This window comes from Acipenser ruthenus, chromosome 7 (genome assembly GCF_902713425.1).
Source record: "Acipenser ruthenus chromosome 7, fAciRut3.2 maternal haplotype, whole genome shotgun sequence".
Classification (NCBI taxonomy): domain Eukaryota; kingdom Metazoa; phylum Chordata; class Actinopteri; order Acipenseriformes; family Acipenseridae; genus Acipenser; species Acipenser ruthenus.
The window spans coordinates 13,937,073-13,957,956 of NC_081195.1; the positions used below are offsets into that span (position 1 = coordinate 13,937,073).

The following is a 20,884-nucleotide window of genomic DNA, read 5'->3' on the forward strand; positions in this document are numbered from 1 at the left end:
CTATAAGTTTGCCTGCAAATAATGCAACTGAATGTATTATTATGAGCTTTCAAAATACTTAATAGTTAAAAACAATGGTACATAATGGAAATAACAGGATAAGATGGGGCAAGATGCAGTTTTTTTTTTTCAATCACAGTACTGCCTTGTATACGCACAGGTGGCAGTAGTTTAAAAATGTATGTAATTCCCTTAGAAATCGTATGCATTGTGTTTTTAACATGGGCATTTTGCCACATCCAACTGGTGAAACTTTGTTTTTGTAACTTGTAAGGCAGGGGTATTCAATTACATTCACTGGAGGGCCAGATAAGGCAATGTCCAAATCTTGGGGGCCACAGGACGCTCATCGTGTGTATGGTGGGGGGGTGGCGGGGGTAACCACTTACAATGGTACAATTTATGATTGCCATTTAATAATACAGATACAAAGCAAATATATGTATCACTGTAATGCTATTAAAACTGCATGCTATTAATCTTAATTTTATTGAAACTATTACATTAAAATGCCCATCTAATTTCCTTTCTTTTTGTCAAAAAGTTTGATCCTCGCTTGAAAAATTACTGCGCAACAAGCATACAAGTTAAGTAATGAAAGCTCGTCAATCAGTGGCGGGGGCGTGGCGAATTTGCCATGACAACGGCACCAGACTTTCCATGATAAGGTGGAAGGGGGGCAGAACAAAATATTGAGGGGGCTACACCCCACTTTGTGTGGGCATGCATAAATACATTCAAATTATTTTCTGTGTCAGATGTGGAACAGCAAGGAAAACAAAACTTCAGGAAAGATAGAAGTTATTTGAAGAAGTTAAATAATAATAATAGTAAACTGTAAAAAAAAATCACTGTTAGGTTATGATGTGTACTGGCGCGAATGGGAATGGATGTGCATACAGAGTGTGTGACTAAACTAAAGTTTATTGATTGAGGGTAGCTTACAGAATAAGTTGTAAACAAGGAAGGAGAAGGGTTATTAGCAGATAAAGTGCAGTGATTATTTGTTCCTGTATTATGGCATGTTGCCAATAAATATCGCTTGTTAGGGGACACAAATACCCTGTAGATAGCGGTGACCTTTCAACCGTTCGGATCTGCAACTAGCATTTGTAATGAAGGACAACTACTTTTACAAAAACCTGCCTACTTCTTCCTGAAAGAAATCATAATAACAAATTAAAAAGCATGGCACCAGGACTGAATTTATCACTGCTGTGCACTGTTCTGTGCAGCGGGATGTCTTTGAGATCAGTCCAGTTTGTGCAATTTACATGTCTTTTAACGATCTCAGACAAGCAATACACAGTGGAAATGGCGGTGTGATTTGCCACTAGAAACATTTGTTGATATAGTTTCAATTGTTAATATTGTAGCTTGCACAGGGCAAGGCAGCAGCAGGGCTGGTAGGTAACGTAATCACACACGAAGACATAAGTCCAATATATGCTCCCTGCAAAAGAGACAGCTCTTTTGTACAGCGGTATCTGCGCTATGCTTTAGTGTGAGAGGTCCCGGGTTTGCGCCCGCCCTCCGCCTGTATGTGGATTACCTCACCCTGTGTGATGCAAGCACACACCCACCATGCAACCCCTGCAAGCACACACCCACCATGCAACCTCTGCACGCACACACCACGATGCAACCCCTGCACGCACACACCACCATGCAACCCCTGCATGCACACACCCACCATGCAACCCCTGCTCGCACACACACCCTCTACACTATCCTGATTCTCTTCCCTCCCCCCAGGATCGCTACACTATAGAGGTTTATCAGGCCTTAAAATTAATAGTATGGCGTTCAACATGTTTTATTCACCTATCACATGCAAAAACAAAAATAAAATAAAGGCCTATATCAGCTCTTTCACTTATCAATCAATCAATCAATATTTATTTTATATAGCGCCTTTCATAGTGGGCTATTGGTTTTAAGAGACCAGTGCCCTTCAACAACTTAACATAAATTCTATTATATTGTATTGGTAAAATATTCTTTATCTATTCCTGATAGTTTAAACTGTAGGCTAAACTGTAGGCTATAGATAATGCAAATATAATGGCTAAATTCCAATTCAAGCATTTACAATCTGGTCTACCTAAATGTCCTCCTGTAGTTCAATTGGCTAAGCAATTCCTCACTTCTCCCACTTTAACTGCTGTGTCAGTGTGCTGCACAGAATAGCTGCCGCGTGTAAAGAGCTTTGGCATCCTGTGGGATGAAAGGTGCTATATAAATCCAAAGTATTATCTTGCATTTAAATAAATAGCTTTTTAAAACTAGGGGTAAGGTAATTTTGGGAGTTCAAAGTGTTTGAAGACCCTGGGTCAATCGCCTTCAAAAGGGTGAGAAAGGGTAATCTGTCTGGTATGGTAAAGGGAGTTCTAAACCACACGGTGTTGAAATGTGATATGCTAGCAGCATAAGCAGCTCTCTAATTGCTTATCAGTGCCCACTTTGTGATGGTGGTAGAAGGCACAGCAAGTTTGTTGTTGTTTATTTATTTATTTTATTGTTATTTAGCACATTCTTATCTCAAACTCAGCTGTGGGTGAACACAAAATGCAAGACAGGTTGTTTATAATTAATTAGGCTTGCTACTATCTGCCTTTAAAGCTGTAATTAACATTGTTAAACCATCTCAATTTCTTAATTACATCACGGATATCTGACGATGATGAAACAAGCAGAAACGTGTTTCTAGCTATACATTCCTTGAACAAAACTGATCACTTTACACCAGGGCTTCTCAAACTCGGTCCTGCGGACCCCCTGTGGCTGCTGGTTTTCATTCCAACCGAGCGCTCAATTACTTAACTAGACCCTTAATTGAACTAATAATTTGCTTCATTAGACCTTTCTACTTGTTTGCAGCTCTTAAACAGTTGTCGTTCAAGTTACTCAGCAAATGTTATAGCTAACTTGAAATATCAGTTCAATTAAGGGTCTAGTTAAGTAATTGAGAGCTTGGTTGGAATGAAAACCAGCAGCCACAGGGGGGTCCCAGGACCAAGTTTGAGAAGCCCTACATTACACTCAATGTAAGGAGGATGTAGTCACTACACTACATACTGCTTGTTTCGTAAAATAAATACATTCTGCCTGGAGAAGCACGTAACAAATGCTGAATTAGCAAGAAACAATAGGGGGATTCATTAGGAGTTTGAATTAAAAAGTGCGCAATATAATTCTGGTGATATGGAGCAATGAACCTGCTAGCAGGGGTCTCCAATCCTGGTCATGGAGGGCCGGTGTCCCTCCTGGTTTTTGTTCCAACTGTACCCTAAATTATTTAATTGGACCAATTAAGTTCTTATTGGAATTGACCTGTGGCATTCTATCAATATCAGGAATGCCTATGAATTGTTATATCAACTACAACAAAGTATAAATCTAGGCATTCAGTAGGTCACACAGATTGATACAATTAACTTGTCATTCTATCAATCTTGCAGTTAACCCTTTTATGGCCAGTGTAAATGTTTCCAAGTAGGAAGGACTATATGTGACCATATCATGATCACTAAGAGAAAAGTGAGGTCAAAATAGACTTTCCACTTTACAACTCCTAGTAGGAAACAAAAATTGTAGCTTTGATTTGATTTGATTTAAAAAGACACAACATTATCCAAGACCTCCCAAACCATTGGGCCTTGACAGCTGAAACTGTGGATTTTTCCATTGCTCATCATGGATACTATTCTGGATTCATTTTTCAAAGAAAACCAGTGATGTGCCAGCACCCAATTTTCTGGATTCTCTTTCAACATACCAGAGCAGTCTGCAGTCTTTTAGGCCATGTGCAAAAGATTTCCTGTACTGACAGTTGCCTCAAGTATCAACCTTTTGGCCTGATCTCTAATCTGTAGTAGTGACTGTGACCAATAAAGCCTAGGAAGTGCTGGATTCCTTATTGTGCTGTACAATAAATGGGCTTTTTTTCTTTTGCTTGTTAACCTACAGTCCCCATTCATAAGACAGCAAGATCTTCTCTCCCCATGCATGTAGCGTATGTTCTGTGCATGGAAATTGCATCTATTGCCAAAAACAGCCACTGTGGAAAACAGTATTAGTAGTTGTCATTCATTTGCATCCAAAAACAATGCATAGCTCATGCATACAAATTAAAAGGTCCTATTGGCTTCACCTTAAGTAGGTACAGGTCATAAATGTGAAGCCCTTTAAGTGAGAAGAGACAAACCAACAATAGGTTTTATCTTTTAAAAAATCTCAGTGGTACTCACCCATTTGTATAAGCCAAGTCTAAAATAAAAAACCTTTCTATGATTCATGGGAGTGGATGTCTTGATGTGTTTCACTGTTGCTGCAGATTACATCATCTTTGAATGGAATCAATAGAATGGAAATGATGACCTACCCCTGGTGAGTAGAAAATAAAAGATTAGGAATAGAGTAAATGTAAGAATCTGTTTTCCTGCAAAGCAGGTAAATTACCACTAACTTTAACATATGAATAATCTCATAAATATTTACATTGCAAGTAAATTAACTGACCCATGAGTGCCTAATCGAGTTTGGCAAGTTTATTCAGTTTCATTGCTTTAGAAAAATATAAAATGTGTGCATGTTATTAGTTTAAATGAACAGAAATACAGTATACTTGCTAAATTGTTGGGATAGGATGCCATGGTCTTATAACACTCCATAGCTTTTTAACTTGCATAATGAGTTTGTGTGAGATGGGCCATTTGTATTATCTCATGAAGACAAGAGACCAATTATCCTTAAATTATTTCATGCTGCAAAACAAGGTCATAACAAAAAGGGGGCACTGCACAGACTGCTTGTTGCCAAAAATGAACAACAATTCACTTATTCTTTTAAGCTTAAGCGACTGAATTGGCCTCAAGGAGAAAAATTGTCAGACAGAACTTCAGTCCTATTCAGACTCTGCTGGGTTTGAACCCACCGCTGCATATAACAAAGGGCTCCCATTTAACAGCATCTGCATTCTGAGTATCTAGAAGTTGGAAAACAGTCAGGGTGCTTAGCAACCAGCCAAAACAGAGTTTGGAATAGCAGCTGCAACTATTTAGCAGTGGTTTTGATACACAAATAGGTGTTCATGGTTTGTTACTTGATCCTGAGTTCAGTGCACCAAGATAGGACCTTGCCTTTAAAGGGGTAAAAGGTTAAACTCATTTTGGTTTACAGATACAAATGATTACCAGTCACATCTATAAACTAGGTTGTTATAGGAAGTGCACAAACAATGATTTTTTCATCAGCTTCAGGTACATCACCTCTACATATGTGTTAGTTGCATGTTTTATTGCAATGTATGAATGTTCAAGCCATACCAATTACAGTCAGACCTGCTTATGTTACTGCTTGATAGAACACATAAAAGCAGTTCTAATAGACTGTGGTCTTTATATTCATGAGGATACACCAGAGTGCTCACTGTAGACGGGTTCTCGTTCTATGCCGGTGGCCTCTAATACCAGTTTGACAGTACATTACAACCAACTTGAATTCTGCTTTCATCAGATCAAAGACTACATTGTAATACATCACATGATATATGTGGCTCAATAAAATGTGAGGATGCTCCCCTCTGAGCTAGAACTTTTTTAATGCCATCTTTAGAGGAGAAAAGTAGAGATGTTAATTCCAGTATCCTGGTCCAATTCCAATACAGAAAAAAGTTCTGACCAGGTTAAATATCTGAATTCAAAGTAAATTAGACTAGAAGCATAATGATTTCTCAAACTGCCAATGACAGGAACAGAAACAATATGGTCAATCTCTGTGGTTATATCCTGTATACATACCTTCAAATAAATAAAGCATTTCTGCAGAAGGCAACATTACAGGTTCATATTAAAAAAAAACCTTGAATAATGTATTGATGACCCTTTTGTCAAAGATTAATTTTCACATGCCCAGATCCTGTCATAGGATGAGGTAGGGGGAGCTTCTGAGAGGGTCTTGACATGATTCCACAGGAATACCAAAGCACCCCCTACCTTTCCCTTTTCCAGTATAGTTCTGTGTTTGCAAAATCTGACAACATATGCTAAAGAAGTCAGAGAAGTGCCAACAAATGCTAATGATTGATGAATGTGTAGCTCTATTCCCAATATCAAGGCTTGAATGTGGTTTTCTGGTATGACGAGATAAAAACTAAGTTGTGCTGACTAATGACAAAAGCTATGTATATTTAGTTTTTAAAATGGCAGATGCGACCTGGGTCAATACATGTAGAACACTATAGCCCACACGATGCAAAAGAGACTTTAACTCAGTTATTGGTAAGGGGGTCATGCTGTAACAATCCATTTTTATAACAGGCAGCAAACCTGACTCCTTGATGTCAAAGACCACAAAAGTGAAAACTCACCAGCAATTGGATCTCTAAAAAAAATGGGTTATTGAGAAAGGAAGTAAATAAACAAAAAAATCATGGAATTATGGCAAAATCAATGGGAACACAATCCTAAGGGAAGGTTTTATTATGATATACAGCCAAAGGTTAGATTAGGGAGTGAAACATCTAGAGGGGAATTGAACAGGACGGAAGAAACTATAATGAATAGGTTGAGAATTGGACATACGGCATTGAGTCATCTTTTTAGAATACGGAAACATGTAGATGGATTATGTGGAGATTGTCAAAGGTTGGAAACTGTACAACATTATATTTTGGAATGTAAATTCAAACAACAAAGGGAGACGTTCATAAATCAGTTGATTGCATTAGAGGTGGATAATAAATTAATATGTATTGAAGGAGAGAAAAGGAAAACAAATTGGGAAAGAAAAACAATACAATATATTCAGAATACTGGAAAATGGGGATGTATCTAGATGTTCTTATAGAAGGGTGATAAAGAGCATGCGCCAACTTCCCTTAATCATCAGAATTGGATCTCTAGCGCTCCACACAATTGAACAAGCAGTAAAGACGCAAAACTAGATTTCGTAACACAATGTAAGGATTTTTAAATTACATTTAAAAAATGCAGGGTGTTTTTAGTTATTAATTCAAAAACTATGCTTACAAATACAATGCAACACAAACCTTTATTTCACGTGTTGGGAGGTTGTAGCACCGCTACTATGTATCCTGCACTTAATAGAAAACGTTAGTATCAATGTATGTATGTAGGGCTATTGCAATGAATGTAGGATGTGCAATAGTATTGTGGCAGCGGGGTAAGCAAAATGCAATTTAACAGCTTCTGGCTGTTTAAAATATGAGAAAAACAGTCTTCTTTTCTTCTTTTTTACATTAAACAGCGCATGCCATGAAATGCATAGTGATGTGTCATGTACAATTTACCATAGTTCCCTTTTTACCTATTGTACTAAAAGTAGCGAACATCATCCATCTATAACATCGACTGGAAAAATATCCCTCGGGGGTCATGGACCGTTCCATTTTTTACCCCAGGGTTTAGCCAATAGATGTGCAGAAGTGTATTTTAAGAGGCATCGTTGATTATTTAAGTTTCATGTTGAATTGAGCCTGAAATATAACATTGAGGGTGGTGTGCAATTAAATTAGCGCATGGCACAGCGTTTATGAAAAAATAAAACCAGACTTTTTTTTCGTGGTATGTTGACTGTATGTATTTCTGAAGGGAGGCAATCCATTCGTCGTCCCTGTTCTGCAAAGTGTTGGCGATTCTTATCTTTTGATTATATTTTATATATATAGATAGATATAGATTATATAGTAATCTTCCAGTTTGAAGAAATCATCATCCCTGATATTGCTATAGCGCCTCGCAGAACGAATCTCTTTAGATCAACGCCTCAGTGATGTGAATATAGATCAGCTGCAGTTTACTTGCACGGCAGAGGCAGAAGAGAAGGAGAAGGGAAAGAGAAAAAAGAACCGGCTGTCTTGGACTCCTATGCAAGAAATCATACATATACAAAAAGAAACCTAGTTCATGTTCTACGATATTCGACGCGCTGGTTGTAACCAGAGTGGATCACAACGATGGGATATGCCAACAAAACCTTCAAAAGATACGTTCTCTTCCTTTGGATTGCATCTTTGCATCTTTCAATAGAAGGCAGACCAAGGCAACCCAGATGCCCCACGTCGTGTATATGCACAAGAGATAATGCTCTGTGTGAAAACATCAGATCGGTTCCTCGCAGTTTTCCCCCTGATGTCGTTTCTTTGTAAGTGCATTTGGAAATATGCATTAATAAAATGTTTGTTTGTGTGCGTTTTGTTTGTTTACAGTATCAAATTAGGATTCTACACCGGCATTTTGGTGTTTTTATTTTAATTTTCGTCATCTCAAAAGATGAAACATTTTATTGTACGTTTAATCTACTATTGTGAGACCTTCCTAATGTCAATTTCTGATTAATATTCCATATTTAAATGTATAAGACAATAGGCTATCGAACGCTCTTTTGTTGGACTAATTTTTGGAATGCACACTATTATTATGATGCATTTTTTTATTTCCCAATAACAAATCGTCTTTTTTTATTTATTTTTTTTAGATCGTTTGTTAAATCTGGATTCAACGAAATTCCTGAAGGAAGCTTCATGCACACACCAGCACTGCAGCTTCTGTGAGATCAATTTTATACATTTTTTGTCTTCCCGTTATAATCGCTTTAAACAGCAAATCAGTAAAAGCAGGCTTTTATTACATATAAGATATAAGATATGTTTATGCTGATAATGCTAATAATTTCAAAGGGCGTTGGAAGTGTGAGAGATTTGCATTGCAGCAACTGGCGAGCAGGCAGCACAGAATTGCAGCATTACAGCAAAATGGTAGAATATTAGTTGTATGTCTGTATAGGACTGATTCAATAAGGGTTGTTTAAGGAAATGTGCTTTAATAAATGTAAGCAAGGGACTCCTAGTCAAACGTACACAGTATACTCGGAACCTTAGCGTGCTTCTCTGTGTAAAAGATCTCAAAACAGAACTGTAAATAAGATGTTTAAATAAGATGTTACTACCAGAAGGATTTCCCTGGCACTAAGGCAGCAGGTTTAACTGCTGACAGTAGGTGCACAAAACATAACTACCCTTACCTTTTGTTATAAATATTCTTATGCTTCAGCCATTATGTTACTCAATCTTTTTATGATTTCTTTCTGTCAGTAGAATGTGAACTGGTTCTAGTCACTCCGTTTAAATAAATGGGATTTGAAGGGCATAATTTCTTAATGCTTTAAGAAAAAAAATATTTGTATTTTAGTTCATCATGGGCACTATTTAGCAACGTTCGCGAACCCTTAAGGCAATCACAAAATACTTTTGCGGACAGTTAGCGCACCCGAATCAGGCACACGTGTGGGCAAACAGACTTTGCCCACCTATGGTTGTAGTCATGGGCGTCCACAGAATTAATTCTGGGGGGCAAGGTGTTTAAAAGTAGTCGGGTAACGTGGTTTGTATTGCATAATAATTCTTCTAAGCCTCATTTACATTAAAGTAGTCAGGTAAAGTGGTTTTGTATTGCATAATAATTATTATAAGCCTCATTTCCATTAAAGCTGCAATTTTCTTTCTGATTATGCAAGTTGCATAAAAATTGTTTTTTTAATAAGCAAAAATAAACGGGACCATACATGCAGTCTATATATCCACTATTTAAATGTAACATTTGCACTTTTGCTGGCTTTTAAAAATGACACAAAAAGGTCCTGCATTCACACAACTTCAACATGTAACCTAATTTTAAGCTATGGCCTCTTTTGGTTTGTTTGCATTTATGATAAATAATGTTTTGTTCACTAAATTGTTCTGTGGCAAGAATGCCTTTACATGTGCATAAAGTGAACATATGCATAAAGAGATTCACCAAACAAACAAAAATATTGTAGCGATCTCGGTTAACGCAGGTAGGCGCATCACACAGGTAATCTACACACAGGCAGAGGACGGGCGTGAACCCCGGAACCTCTCACACTAAAGCATAGTGCCGATACCGCTGTACAAAAGAGCTGGCTGCCTTTGCAAGGAGCGTATATCGGGCTCATGTCTCTGTGTGTGATTACGTCACCTACCAGCCCTGCTGTTGCCTTCCCCCGTGCACACTACACTCTCCCCTGCCAGCCTCAAGTCCACCCCGGACTAGCTAACCAGGCGACAGTCCGATGAGTGCATGCCGGGGTACCTGCATCCCACTTCTAACACCAATGTAACGATCTCAGTTAACGCAGGCAGGCGCATCACACAGGGCGAGGCAATCCACACACAGGCGGAGGACGGGCGTGAACCTGAGACCTCTCGTACTAAAGCATAGCGCCGCTACTGCTGTACAAAAGAACTGGCTCCCTTTGCAAGGATCGTACATCGGGCTTATGTCTCTGTGTGTGATTACGTCACCTACCAGCCCTGCTGCTGCCTTTCCCCCGTACACCCTACAGTATTATCAAGGTCCTACTATTCTATATGTTGTAAAACAAAGCCAGCAACACATTTGTATTCTATGTGACACTAACATTACCAAGCTCATAGTTTGATTATGAGCCATATCTTTTCACCAGACTGTTTTAAAAGGAAAAACTAAACAAAAGCTTTGCGTCTTGTCATGGCACACAACATTGTTCTAATTATTCATAAGTAAATGAAGTCAGAGACGGCTCAAACACTCATGATCTGATGCGTGACAGTCTTCAATAGTGTTACGATAAAGTAGAAAAATAGATTTGCAGAATGACATCGGTAGTAATACAAGGTAATGGTGACTTGCGCATAATAACACAGATCATAATAATAATAATAATAATAATAATAATAATAATAATAATAATAATAATAATAATAATAATGTTGCAATTTAAAATACTTAAATAAGTTAATAAAAAGGATCAATGAAGGAATTTGTAAAGACACACAATTGAGATTGCAGTAAATTGTACATATAAATGTATAAAACAAAAATAATTTTGTTAAATTCTGACAGCTGGAGATTAGACTACTACTACTGGTACCACAAAGAAAAAATAATACTAAGAGTACAACTGTACAACTGGAGGTCAGGGTGGTAACCTTTTATCAAAACAAGACCTGTTTTGTAATGGGACAGCCCATCTCTAGGTCCTGCTCAATAATCTCTGGACAGCCAGCTTGTTATCCTTTTGATGAGCTTAGTGTGCTTTCCTATAGCTTTCAAAAACATTATATCATCACCCGAATAGATGACTCCTCTATACCACTGCATACCACTAACTGAGAGTTAACGTTTAAAAATAACTGATAGTTTTTTTGTTCTCACTATTTATTATTTAAGATGTGTAAAGTCAATTTTCACATTCTATGGCATACAGGAAAAAAAATAATATGGTGACCTTTCAATTTTATAGCTTTAAAACTTTTCTTAACTTCTGTTCTTTGAAACAAAGCAAAAAAATGCATGTCTTATTATTATTATTATTATTATTATTATTATTATTATTATTATTATTATTATTATTATTTATTTCTTAACAGATGCCCTTATCCAGGGCGACTTACAGTCGTAAACAAATACATTTCAAGAATCACAGTACAAGTAATAATGCAATTAAGAGCAAGATAAAAACAATGACTTTGGTTCAAGCAAATACAAGTGTGACAAAATACGATTCAATAATACAGCAGATAACAGTGTTAATGATAGTTACATCAGGATATAATTAAATACAAAATACTACAAATTAAACACTTGGCAGATTACAGTGCTCTGAAGTACAGGATAAAATGCAGTAAAATAGGGGGCAGATAAGAGCAAGTAAAGCACATTTAAGGAATGGTGACAAGTGACCCAGGGGAAAAACAGAGGAGTTCTACAGGTGCTTTCTGAAGAGGTGAGTCTTAAGGAGGCTCCAGAATGTGCTCAGGGACTGGGCAGTCCTGACATCTGTAGGAAGGTCATTCCACCACTGTGGGGCAAGGGTGGAGAAGGAGCGGGCTCTGGAGGCAGGGGAGCGTAGAGGAGGTAGATCCAGTCTTCTAGTGCAGGCAGAGCGGATAGGTCGAGTGGGGGTGTAGGGAGAGATGAGGGTCTGGAGGTAGCTGGGTGCAGTCTGGTCAAGGCATCTGTAGGCTAGTACAAGAGTCTTGAACTGGATGTGAGCGGTGATCGGGAACCAGTGGAGTGAGCGGAGTAGTGGAGTTGCGTGGGAGAAGCGAGGCAGAAAGAACACCAGGTGAGCAGCGGAGTTCTAGGTGAGCTGGAGCGGACGGGTGGCGGACGAAGGGTGGCCAGCAAGGAGGGAGTTGCAGTAGTCTAGGCGGGAAAGTACCAAGGCCTGGACCAGGAGCTGGGTGGTGTAGTTGGTGAGGAAGGGTCAGATTCTTCGGATGTTGCTCAGGAAGAATCGGCAAGTGTGTGCAAGAGTGGAGATGTGCTGGGAATAAGAGAGGCAGGGGTCCAGGGTGACTCCGAGGTTCTTAGCGGAGGAAGAGGGAGAGAGTGTGGTAGATTCCAGAGGAACAGAGATAGAGAGATCAGAGGAGGGGAGGAGGAGGAGGGAAAGAAAAGGAGGTCAAATTTAGAGAGGTCTTCTGGCAAAATATTAAGATACAATTAATCATATGCAGCAAAAAGCACTCATGAGTAAGGGTTAGTCAGCACACAGATTTCCTACAAGAAATCCGTTTTTAGGAATTTTGAAATGTTCGCTATATCCGTGTGCCTCAGTTACTCTGTGTTAGAAGCAGTGTTAGCTCATTCAGTCCATCATTTTTGACCACTTTTAACACTACAGGCAGCACATTTCGTGATGACATCGTTCAGGATTTCTGACAACTGCATGCTGTAGAGTTGTGGTTTTTTTGTGTTTTTTTTGCATGATATACTGGATATGAGTGGTCGTTGTGATCAAGTCAACTTCCTCTGCTGGTACATGTGTGCTCGAGGACATTTTTCTAAAAGGAATGAGGTTTAAAAAACATCGCTTCTTCAACTCATACCACAGATTCTTAATCGGATTTAGATCGTAACTTTGGGTAGGCCATTCCAGAACTTTGATTTTATTCTTCTTTAACCATTCTGAAGTAGATTTCAATGTGTGCTTTGGATTGTTGTTGTGTTGGAACACCCAGTTGTGCTTTAAACCAAGTTTTGTAGCAGAGGGTTTCAGATGATTGGCCAATATCTTTTGGTATGCTATGGAATCCATTTTACCATGTATTGGAAATAAATTTCTTGTGCCATTAGAGAAAAAACAGCCCCATAGAAGGATATCACAACCTCCATGCTTGACAGTAGGTATGGTGTTCTTTTCTTTGTACGCCTCGCCAGACTTTCTCCATTCTCGATTTTTGTTTCATCACTCCACAAAACCTTTGACCAGAAATCATATCCATCATTCAAATGCCATTTTGCAAACTGTAAGCCATTGTCTTTGTGACGTTTTCCTAAGAGTGGCTTTTTCCTTGGCCTGCGACCATTGAGACCTTCATCATGCAATACCCAACCTATGGTTGAAATGGAAACCCCAGTTGTAGCCAATTCATTTTGAATATCTTTGGCAGTCAATCTCGGATTGTTATTAACCTTCCTCACAATTTTTCTACTTGTTCTTGGTGAAAGAACCTTCTTTCTTCCAAACCTTGTACTTCTTGATAATAGAAACAATAGTTGAAATTTGTTGTATCCTTCTCTAGCTTTATGACCATAAATAATTTTCTTCAGATTGCTCTTTACTTTTTCCCATATTGACTTATTGGTAATGACAGCAATCATCCTATGCCTAACCCTTTTATACTCTCTAAAAATGTTCACCTACAATCAAGCATTTTCTAGACTTTTCTAGAGGGTACAGGGTACAGTAAGTTAATCAAACAGAACCAGTCGTTTTATTAAATTAATAGTTTGATTGTGTAGATAAATTGTGAAATGCATGTTATTTCTTCCTTGCATGCTGTTAAACATTTATTATTATTATTATTATTATTATTATTATTATTATTATTATTATTATTATTATTATTATTATTATTATTTATTTTTTAAGCATTACATGTTGTTGCCAATGATATAATGCCATTAATAACTCTAACTAGTGCTTAAGTTCTAATGCCCCATGTTGAATGTAATAATACTGTATCTATGTTTAATTCAAAAACATAATTTGGGCAAGTCTATAGCCAAGCTGGAAAATTACATTTATAACCTCATACTGCTGGAAGTTGGCCTATTTGACGCACAGAGTGACATGCATGTTTCAGGGGTTGAATAGCTTAAACTGTGGAAGGGTCTTCTTTCTGGAATGATCTCTGTGGTTGTTTTTAAATTACATTATTTGGGGGCTGTGTGGTCCAGTGGTTAAAGAAATGGGCTTGTAACCAGGAGGTCCCCGGTTCAAATCCTACCTCGGCCACTGACTCATTGTGTGACCCTGAGCAAGTCACTTAACCTCCTTGTGCTCCGTCTTTCAGGTGAGACGTATTTGTAAGTGACTCTGCAGCTGATGCATAGTTCACACACCCTAGTCTCTGTAAGTCGCCTTGGATAAAGGCATCTGCTAAATAAACAAATAATAAAATAATAATATTTGATGTATTCTGTAGCCTGTTCACTGCAAACTCCTTTGAGGCCATTCATGAAGATGCTTTCCTTGGTCTCCCACATCTCGAGTACCTGTAAGTAATATCAACTTGTATTCTTTTTTTGCACATTCTTAATAGACAGTAGTTTATGTAGGTGGATTCATACAATCACAACAATATGGAAATGCTTTCACAGGTTTATCGAAAACAACAAAATCAAATCGATTTCTCCAAATGCATTTCAAGGACTTAAGTCGCTTATTCACCTGTAAGTATATCCTGTTTTCTTTATTTTGGTGGTTGTGGTAATAAATCCTACCATTTCGTGCTGACCTCCACTTTGTTTTTGCCCCGTATGTCTGTTTTCTTTCCTGTAAAATGGCTAGTGTTCATAAAGAATGTTGATATTTATTGACTGAGAGCTATACAGATGCAATTTTGAGTGCATCCAGCTAAAATGGTAACACTATTTCAATTAGTATTCATAAAACTCCTCAATGCTGTTTATGCATGCAGTTCACAGCACAAAGAAGTAAAAAAGCTTTATGGTTCATTTTTTTTGTGATCGATGTCATACATCATTATACAGGTTATACATTACTAAAATGTATTTCTAATTTGCCATGTACCATTGAGATGCACCTGGTTAGAGATATTACAAATGCAGATTTGCTTAGTTGTACTTTATGCTATTATTAGCACAGAGCTGGCAATCACATAAAACCCAACGGTAACACAATCATTTGTGCACGATTAAAATGACAATACCCACCTGTGACAGGATGGCTTGGTGGGTCACCAGACCAGAAAATATACACACAATAGTAATGCGGGGTGAGTCGCCAATGCGATCATTTTTATTAAATCAAACAAACTAAAGACTTTTACAAAACAGCACAAAGGCCAAAATAAATATACACAAACAAAACAAGTACCGTGCCTGTCTATACTCTGCATGAGTGGCAATTGTTTATTTCTTACTTTGTGATTGATCTCTCTCATTCCTCACTGAACAACAAACCCCGATCAGTAAAAGCCGCTGGTATATATAGTGGTTGAGGGATTAACTGCATATCAATTACCGCATTTATACCTCAACCACATTCTGCACGGGTTTTCTAATAAAAAGAAAAGTTAACACAGGCCACATTTTGTTGGTCTTGACTGGTTTTAGTAGAGAGGTTTCACTGAACATGAATTTGATTTTAGAGTTGGCCTACTGTTAGTATGGTTGGACAAAAAAATAAATAAACAAAGTGGAGAAGCAGTCATGTGACTCTACACATAACCAAGAATGCTGTGGCAGAAAATGGAAAACTGTAAATACCCGTAAGTTTATCTACAATTATACACCATAATAACCAATCAGGTCACTCCATTGCTGTAGGACATGTCACGGTACACAAAGTTGAAAAAAACAAACATTCCACCACAGTAGACAGCAAAGTTTCATTACCAATATTTATATGGTAACAGTTCAGAAATCAGTTTGGTTAGTACCAGTAAATGATGTGTAAAAGCTGCTGATATACTGTTTATGTGACAGTATCTTTTCGAGTTGAGGGCAAGTTCTGCGATTGTTGTTGTGCTGAGTTAGGAAGGAAAATCTGGCAATTGGCTGCTCTGTAGCAACCACTATTGGCCAGGAGCCAGACAAAACCACATGGAGTAGTTAGGCTGAACTCTGCCCCCAGAATTTAGCAGCTTGAAAACATCCACTGAGTTTGTTTGTCATTTGAAAAAAGACATTTGGCAAGACAGCAGGAATAGAGGATGCCCATTGATCTTCAGTCCTCCTGAGTTGGTACAGGGGTTGCAGCGATGAGGGGACATTCAAATTTCAAATTAGGGAGAAAATGGAGTTAAAATACATCACTGGTTACTCTAAATGCATTGCTGAAGGAAAAAAAAAGATGTGCACTTATTGAATTTGTTAGATTAATACCACAGTTTATTGAGGATGGTTTTAAAAAATGTATTTGCAGGAGCCTGGCATATAATAATCTTCAGACACTCCCTAAAGATGTTTTCAAAGGCCTGGAGGCATTAATAAAGGTGTAAGTATGAATTATTGTTATTGCTTATTGCTTAGCAACAGAAATGCATAATCTATGTACATATTTATTTCTCTCATCTGCAATTTGATGTAAAAAAAATGTAAACATTGAAAGTAGAGCTGTGATTCCTTTCACAATAATCGTCCCTCATTATTTTATTTAAAGGTAATCAGTATTGTTCACTTTAGCCTGCAATGGCACTCATTGTATATAGGACCAGAGGAACCAGATAAAGCTACCAACACAAGGTGGAAGAGCCCACAAAGCTTTTCATGCAGCTTTCAAAGTGTAGTAGTCCCTTTAAACTGACACATTTTCCTTAGTACATGACTTGTCTTTGTGTAAACATGACTTACCTCTTATTCCTGTTTCAATTCTGCATCATTTCCAAAGATTTTGTCTTAATATGTTTTGTGAAAAATAATACTTAGAGTGCTCAATCATTTAATTAATTCATATTACAAAAAAATATATGTGAGAAAACAGAGTGTGCCAAAAAATGTATACTTTTTAAGCTATACATACAGTATATCACTGAATACTATCAAAATTGTCCCATAAGTGCCCTCGCTCTAGGATCGTCTTTATGTTTCTCATCATCTTTGCTTTGCAGGGACCTGAGAGGCAATGCCTTTAACTGTGACTGCAAATTGAAGTGGTTAGTTGAATGGATGCACAACACAAATGCAACTGTGGATCAAATCTATTGTGCAGACCCGCCAGCATATCAGGGGAAGACCATCAACGATCTTGACCCGCAATCATTTGACTGCATAACAACAGGTGATTGTTATTTGCTAAAAATTCATTTCTAACATCAGTTTTATAATACATACTCAAAAGTACTTCACTTTGATCCTATGTCACCATGCCCATGAGCGCAAGCATGACCACATGCAAGCCCACCTCAGCTCTTTTTTTCAACAAGCTCAACAGAAAATGAAAAGGGTTTGAATGCTAAATTACCAATTGTTTCCTTTTCATGTTTTACAGAATTTGCTTCATACCAGTCCCTAAAATTTGAGTCAATTTCAGTGGATTCCTTCTCTTACAAGAACGATGACTATATTGTAATTGCCCAGCCTTTCATCGGGAAATGCAGCTTCCTAGAATGGGACCATGTTGAAATGGTCTTCCGGAATTATGATAACATTAGCAGTAAGTTATTTTCAATATCTTCCATTGACTAATCTACACCAGATTTGTCCTTACTTTTTAGGCATAAATGTGGAGTATACACCCTTTTAAAGGTAATAACCAAAGTTTTAATGGGATACTTTGTATCATCTACATTTTGCTAAGGTTTACTTTCCTTCTTGTTTAATGTTCCATTATTTGTTTTCTAAATTATCCTCTATTGTATTTTTTGCTTTCACTATTATTTACGAAGTTTACTAACAATTCCAGCAAAAAAATGATTTGAAAAGACTCCTCAAGGCTGATTTTGAGAGTGAGGCCAGGAAGCATTTAGAGTTGCATTGCTCACTGAAGCTCATTGGGGATCGGTTGTGCACTGAGGTGAAATTTTTGGTGGAAAGGTTAATTAGTATGGCAACAGATGTAAATCATACTGAGCACATATAACATGATATCATATACATAAGAAAACAAAAATACCAGGAATATGTAGATTATATGCCTCAAAACATGTTCTTATTTAGGGGAATCCAATCCTGTTTATCTTTAAAAACAAACCCCCTTTAGGAGGATAATACAGTTCTGTTTCAGAACAGTAGCTTGGTTACAATATTCCACCACAAGGTGGTGCACTCTTTCATTCAATTAGAAGTCATTTTGGCATTGCATTTACCTGACTTACTGTAATACATGTTAATATTTCTTCAACTGTGACAGATGGTCTTATGTGCTGTATAGACAGTGAGTGTGGTGCTGTGGTGGGGTCTATAACCTGTTGCACAGGGAGTGAACCAGAAAAGGAAGCAGTGTGTTTATCTTTAGACTAATGGTTTCACAGACCAATATGAGCTACATTAGGTGGTTATTATTATTATTATTTATTTCTTAGCAGACGCCCTTATCCAGGGCGACTTCAGGATTAGTGCTTATCAGGGTCGATGAAACCCACCAATAGTGTTGTAGATGTGGCAGGATAGATTGTTTAATCTGAGTAAAAGTTAAAACAACATCTGGAAAACTACTTTTTTTAAAAATGCCAACGCAATGTAAGAATTGTTTCAGAGGCTTTGTTATTCCCCCTTTTACTAGCTCATACAACGTACAGTATTAAATGTCTTGTATACTTTTTTTTGAAGGCACTTCCATGATCGTCTGCAAACCAATGGTGATAGACACTCAGCTGTTTATCATTGTTGCCCAGCTTTTTGGAGGCTCCCACATTTACAAACGGGACAACTCTGCTAACAAGTTCATCAAAATCCAGGATATTGACATCCTCAAAATCAGGAAGCCTAACGACGTGGAAACCTTTACAATCGATGGCACCTCATACTTTGTCATTGCCGACAGTTCCAAAGCAGGTTCTACAACAGTGTACAAGTGGAATGGAAACGGATTCTACTCCCATCAGTCCCTCCATCCTTGGTACAGAGATACGGATGTGGAATATCTCGAAATAGCCAACAAACCACACTTGATTCTGTCGAGCAGCTCCCAGCGCCCTGTTATCTATCAGTGGAACAAATCCCAGAAATTGTTTGATAGGCGTACGGACATTCCAGAAATGGAAGACGTCTTTGCAGTCAAGCATTTCAAAGTGAAGAATGACCTGTACATCTGCCTCACCAGGTTTATTGGGGACTCCAAAGTGATGAAGTGGGATGGCTCTATGTTTTTGGAGATACAGACGATGCCATCTAGAGGATCAATGGTGTTCCAGCCTTTTGCTGTGAACAACTGGCAGTACGCAATTCTCGGGAGTGACTACTCCTTTACACAAGTCTACCGCTGGGACGTGAAGAAGAGCCAGTTTGTTAACTTCCAGGAGTTAAATATCCAGGCTCCAAGGGCTTTTACACTCGTTTCTATTGACAACCGTGAGTTTCTGCTGGCTTCTAGTTTTAAGGGACAAACGCAGATTTATGAACATCTCATACTTGACCTAAGCAATTAATAGAAGCAGACCTTACTTGTATTTACACTGCAGTAAAGAATAACTGCACTTAATGGAAATGGACATGTTTTTGGATTATATGCATGATATATACCACTAATAATACTTCTAGGTGAATGTCTTGCTAGAAGTATCTATCTCTTTTGGTCATCATTTAGTGCTTTTGAATTTTCCTTGCTTTTTTAACAATGACCACTGTTATCTTTCCCATTGGGACTTTAAGCTGTACATAACTGTGCAATCACGTCTGTTACTAAAGTGAGAAATAATAATAATACACTTTTTCATCTATTTATTAACCTATTTGGAAGAAAATATATATCTGCCGAATAACACGTTTACATTTCTCTGTCTTTCCAGTTGCAAGCAAAATTATTTGTAAATGAAGCTTTTGTAAATATGTGAGGGACCGTGTCAGTCAGAAATCAGAAATCATATATTTGTAAGAAAATGAACATATGTTGCAATGCAAACTTAGTTGTTGTTGCTTGGGGGGGGGGATCCTGACAAATGAGATTTTTATTGTTATTTGTTTGTATGTACTGTATAGTAATTTACTCAAAATAATAATAATAAAAAATAAAATAGCAGAATGTTTTAACTATTTATATATATATATGTAAAAACACACACACACCCACCACACTAGCATCAGCTGATCACCTCCCCATATAGTTTTATGAAAATATTTTTTTGAGAATGAGCTCTCGCCAATGGCTAACACAGGTCATCAACAGGATTTAGTTCTATATAAAATACATTTTTGTACATACATGTTCTTTTTAATGAAAGTATATACTGTACATTGAAAGTTTAATTCCATTATAAAACAATATGATGGCTTATTTTCCTTTCAGGTTAACTTGCCAATATACAACGTAGGTTTCACTTTTCTTAAAGTTCCAGTATAGTTATGCATTCTGTTTTGATTATAAACAATTATACCTTAACTAAAAACGATTTTCATGATGTTCTCTCGTTTTCCCATTTCGGAGAGACCTGCTTTCTAGTTGGGTTACCTGAACGGATCCTAAATGTTTTTTTTTCCTTTTCGATTTACATGGAAAGACACTAATTCTGGGACAGCAGGCATAAATGTAGACACACCACCCAGCTTCAGAATAGATCGGAGTTGCCCAAAGCAGTTCATAATGCTGAAAAAGTATTATCAAGTTATCCAGGAAGATAAGAAATGGCACTGCAAGATCCAATACATCTTGCAGGCATTGTTATAACTTA

At 37.6% G+C, this 20,884-nt stretch overlaps 1 protein-coding gene across 1 annotated transcript; it reads left to right on the top strand.

The window, feature by feature from the left end:
• Positions 1-7,175: 7,175 nt before the first annotated feature.
• Positions 7,176-20,832, top strand: LOC117414662 (leucine-rich glioma-inactivated protein 1-like). The gene is made up of 8 exons (XM_034024425.3): positions 7,176-8,166; positions 8,500-8,571; positions 14,519-14,590; positions 14,694-14,765; positions 16,483-16,554; positions 17,168-17,337; positions 17,548-17,712; positions 18,828-20,832. The coding sequence occupies exons 1-8, from the start codon at positions 7,979-7,981 to the stop codon at positions 19,643-19,645; spliced, it is 1,629 nt and encodes a 542-aa protein (XP_033880316.1). The 5' UTR covers positions 7,176-7,978; the 3' UTR covers positions 19,646-20,832.
• Positions 20,833-20,884: the final 52 nt, after the last annotated feature.

Bases quoted from the DNA above. Each gene is read 5' to 3' on its own strand.
- LOC117414662 (XM_034024425.3), top strand. From the start codon at position 7,979: ATGGGATATGCCAACAAAACCTTCAAAAGATACGTTCTCTTCCTTTGG. The intron at 8,167-8,499 runs GTAAGTGCATTT...TATTTTTTTTAG, and splicing joins CCCCCTGATGTCGTTTCTTT to ATCGTTTGTTAAATCTGGAT. The intron at 17,713-18,827 runs GTAAGTTATTTT...TTTTTTTTGAAG, and splicing joins GAATTATGATAACATTAGCA to GCACTTCCATGATCGTCTGC.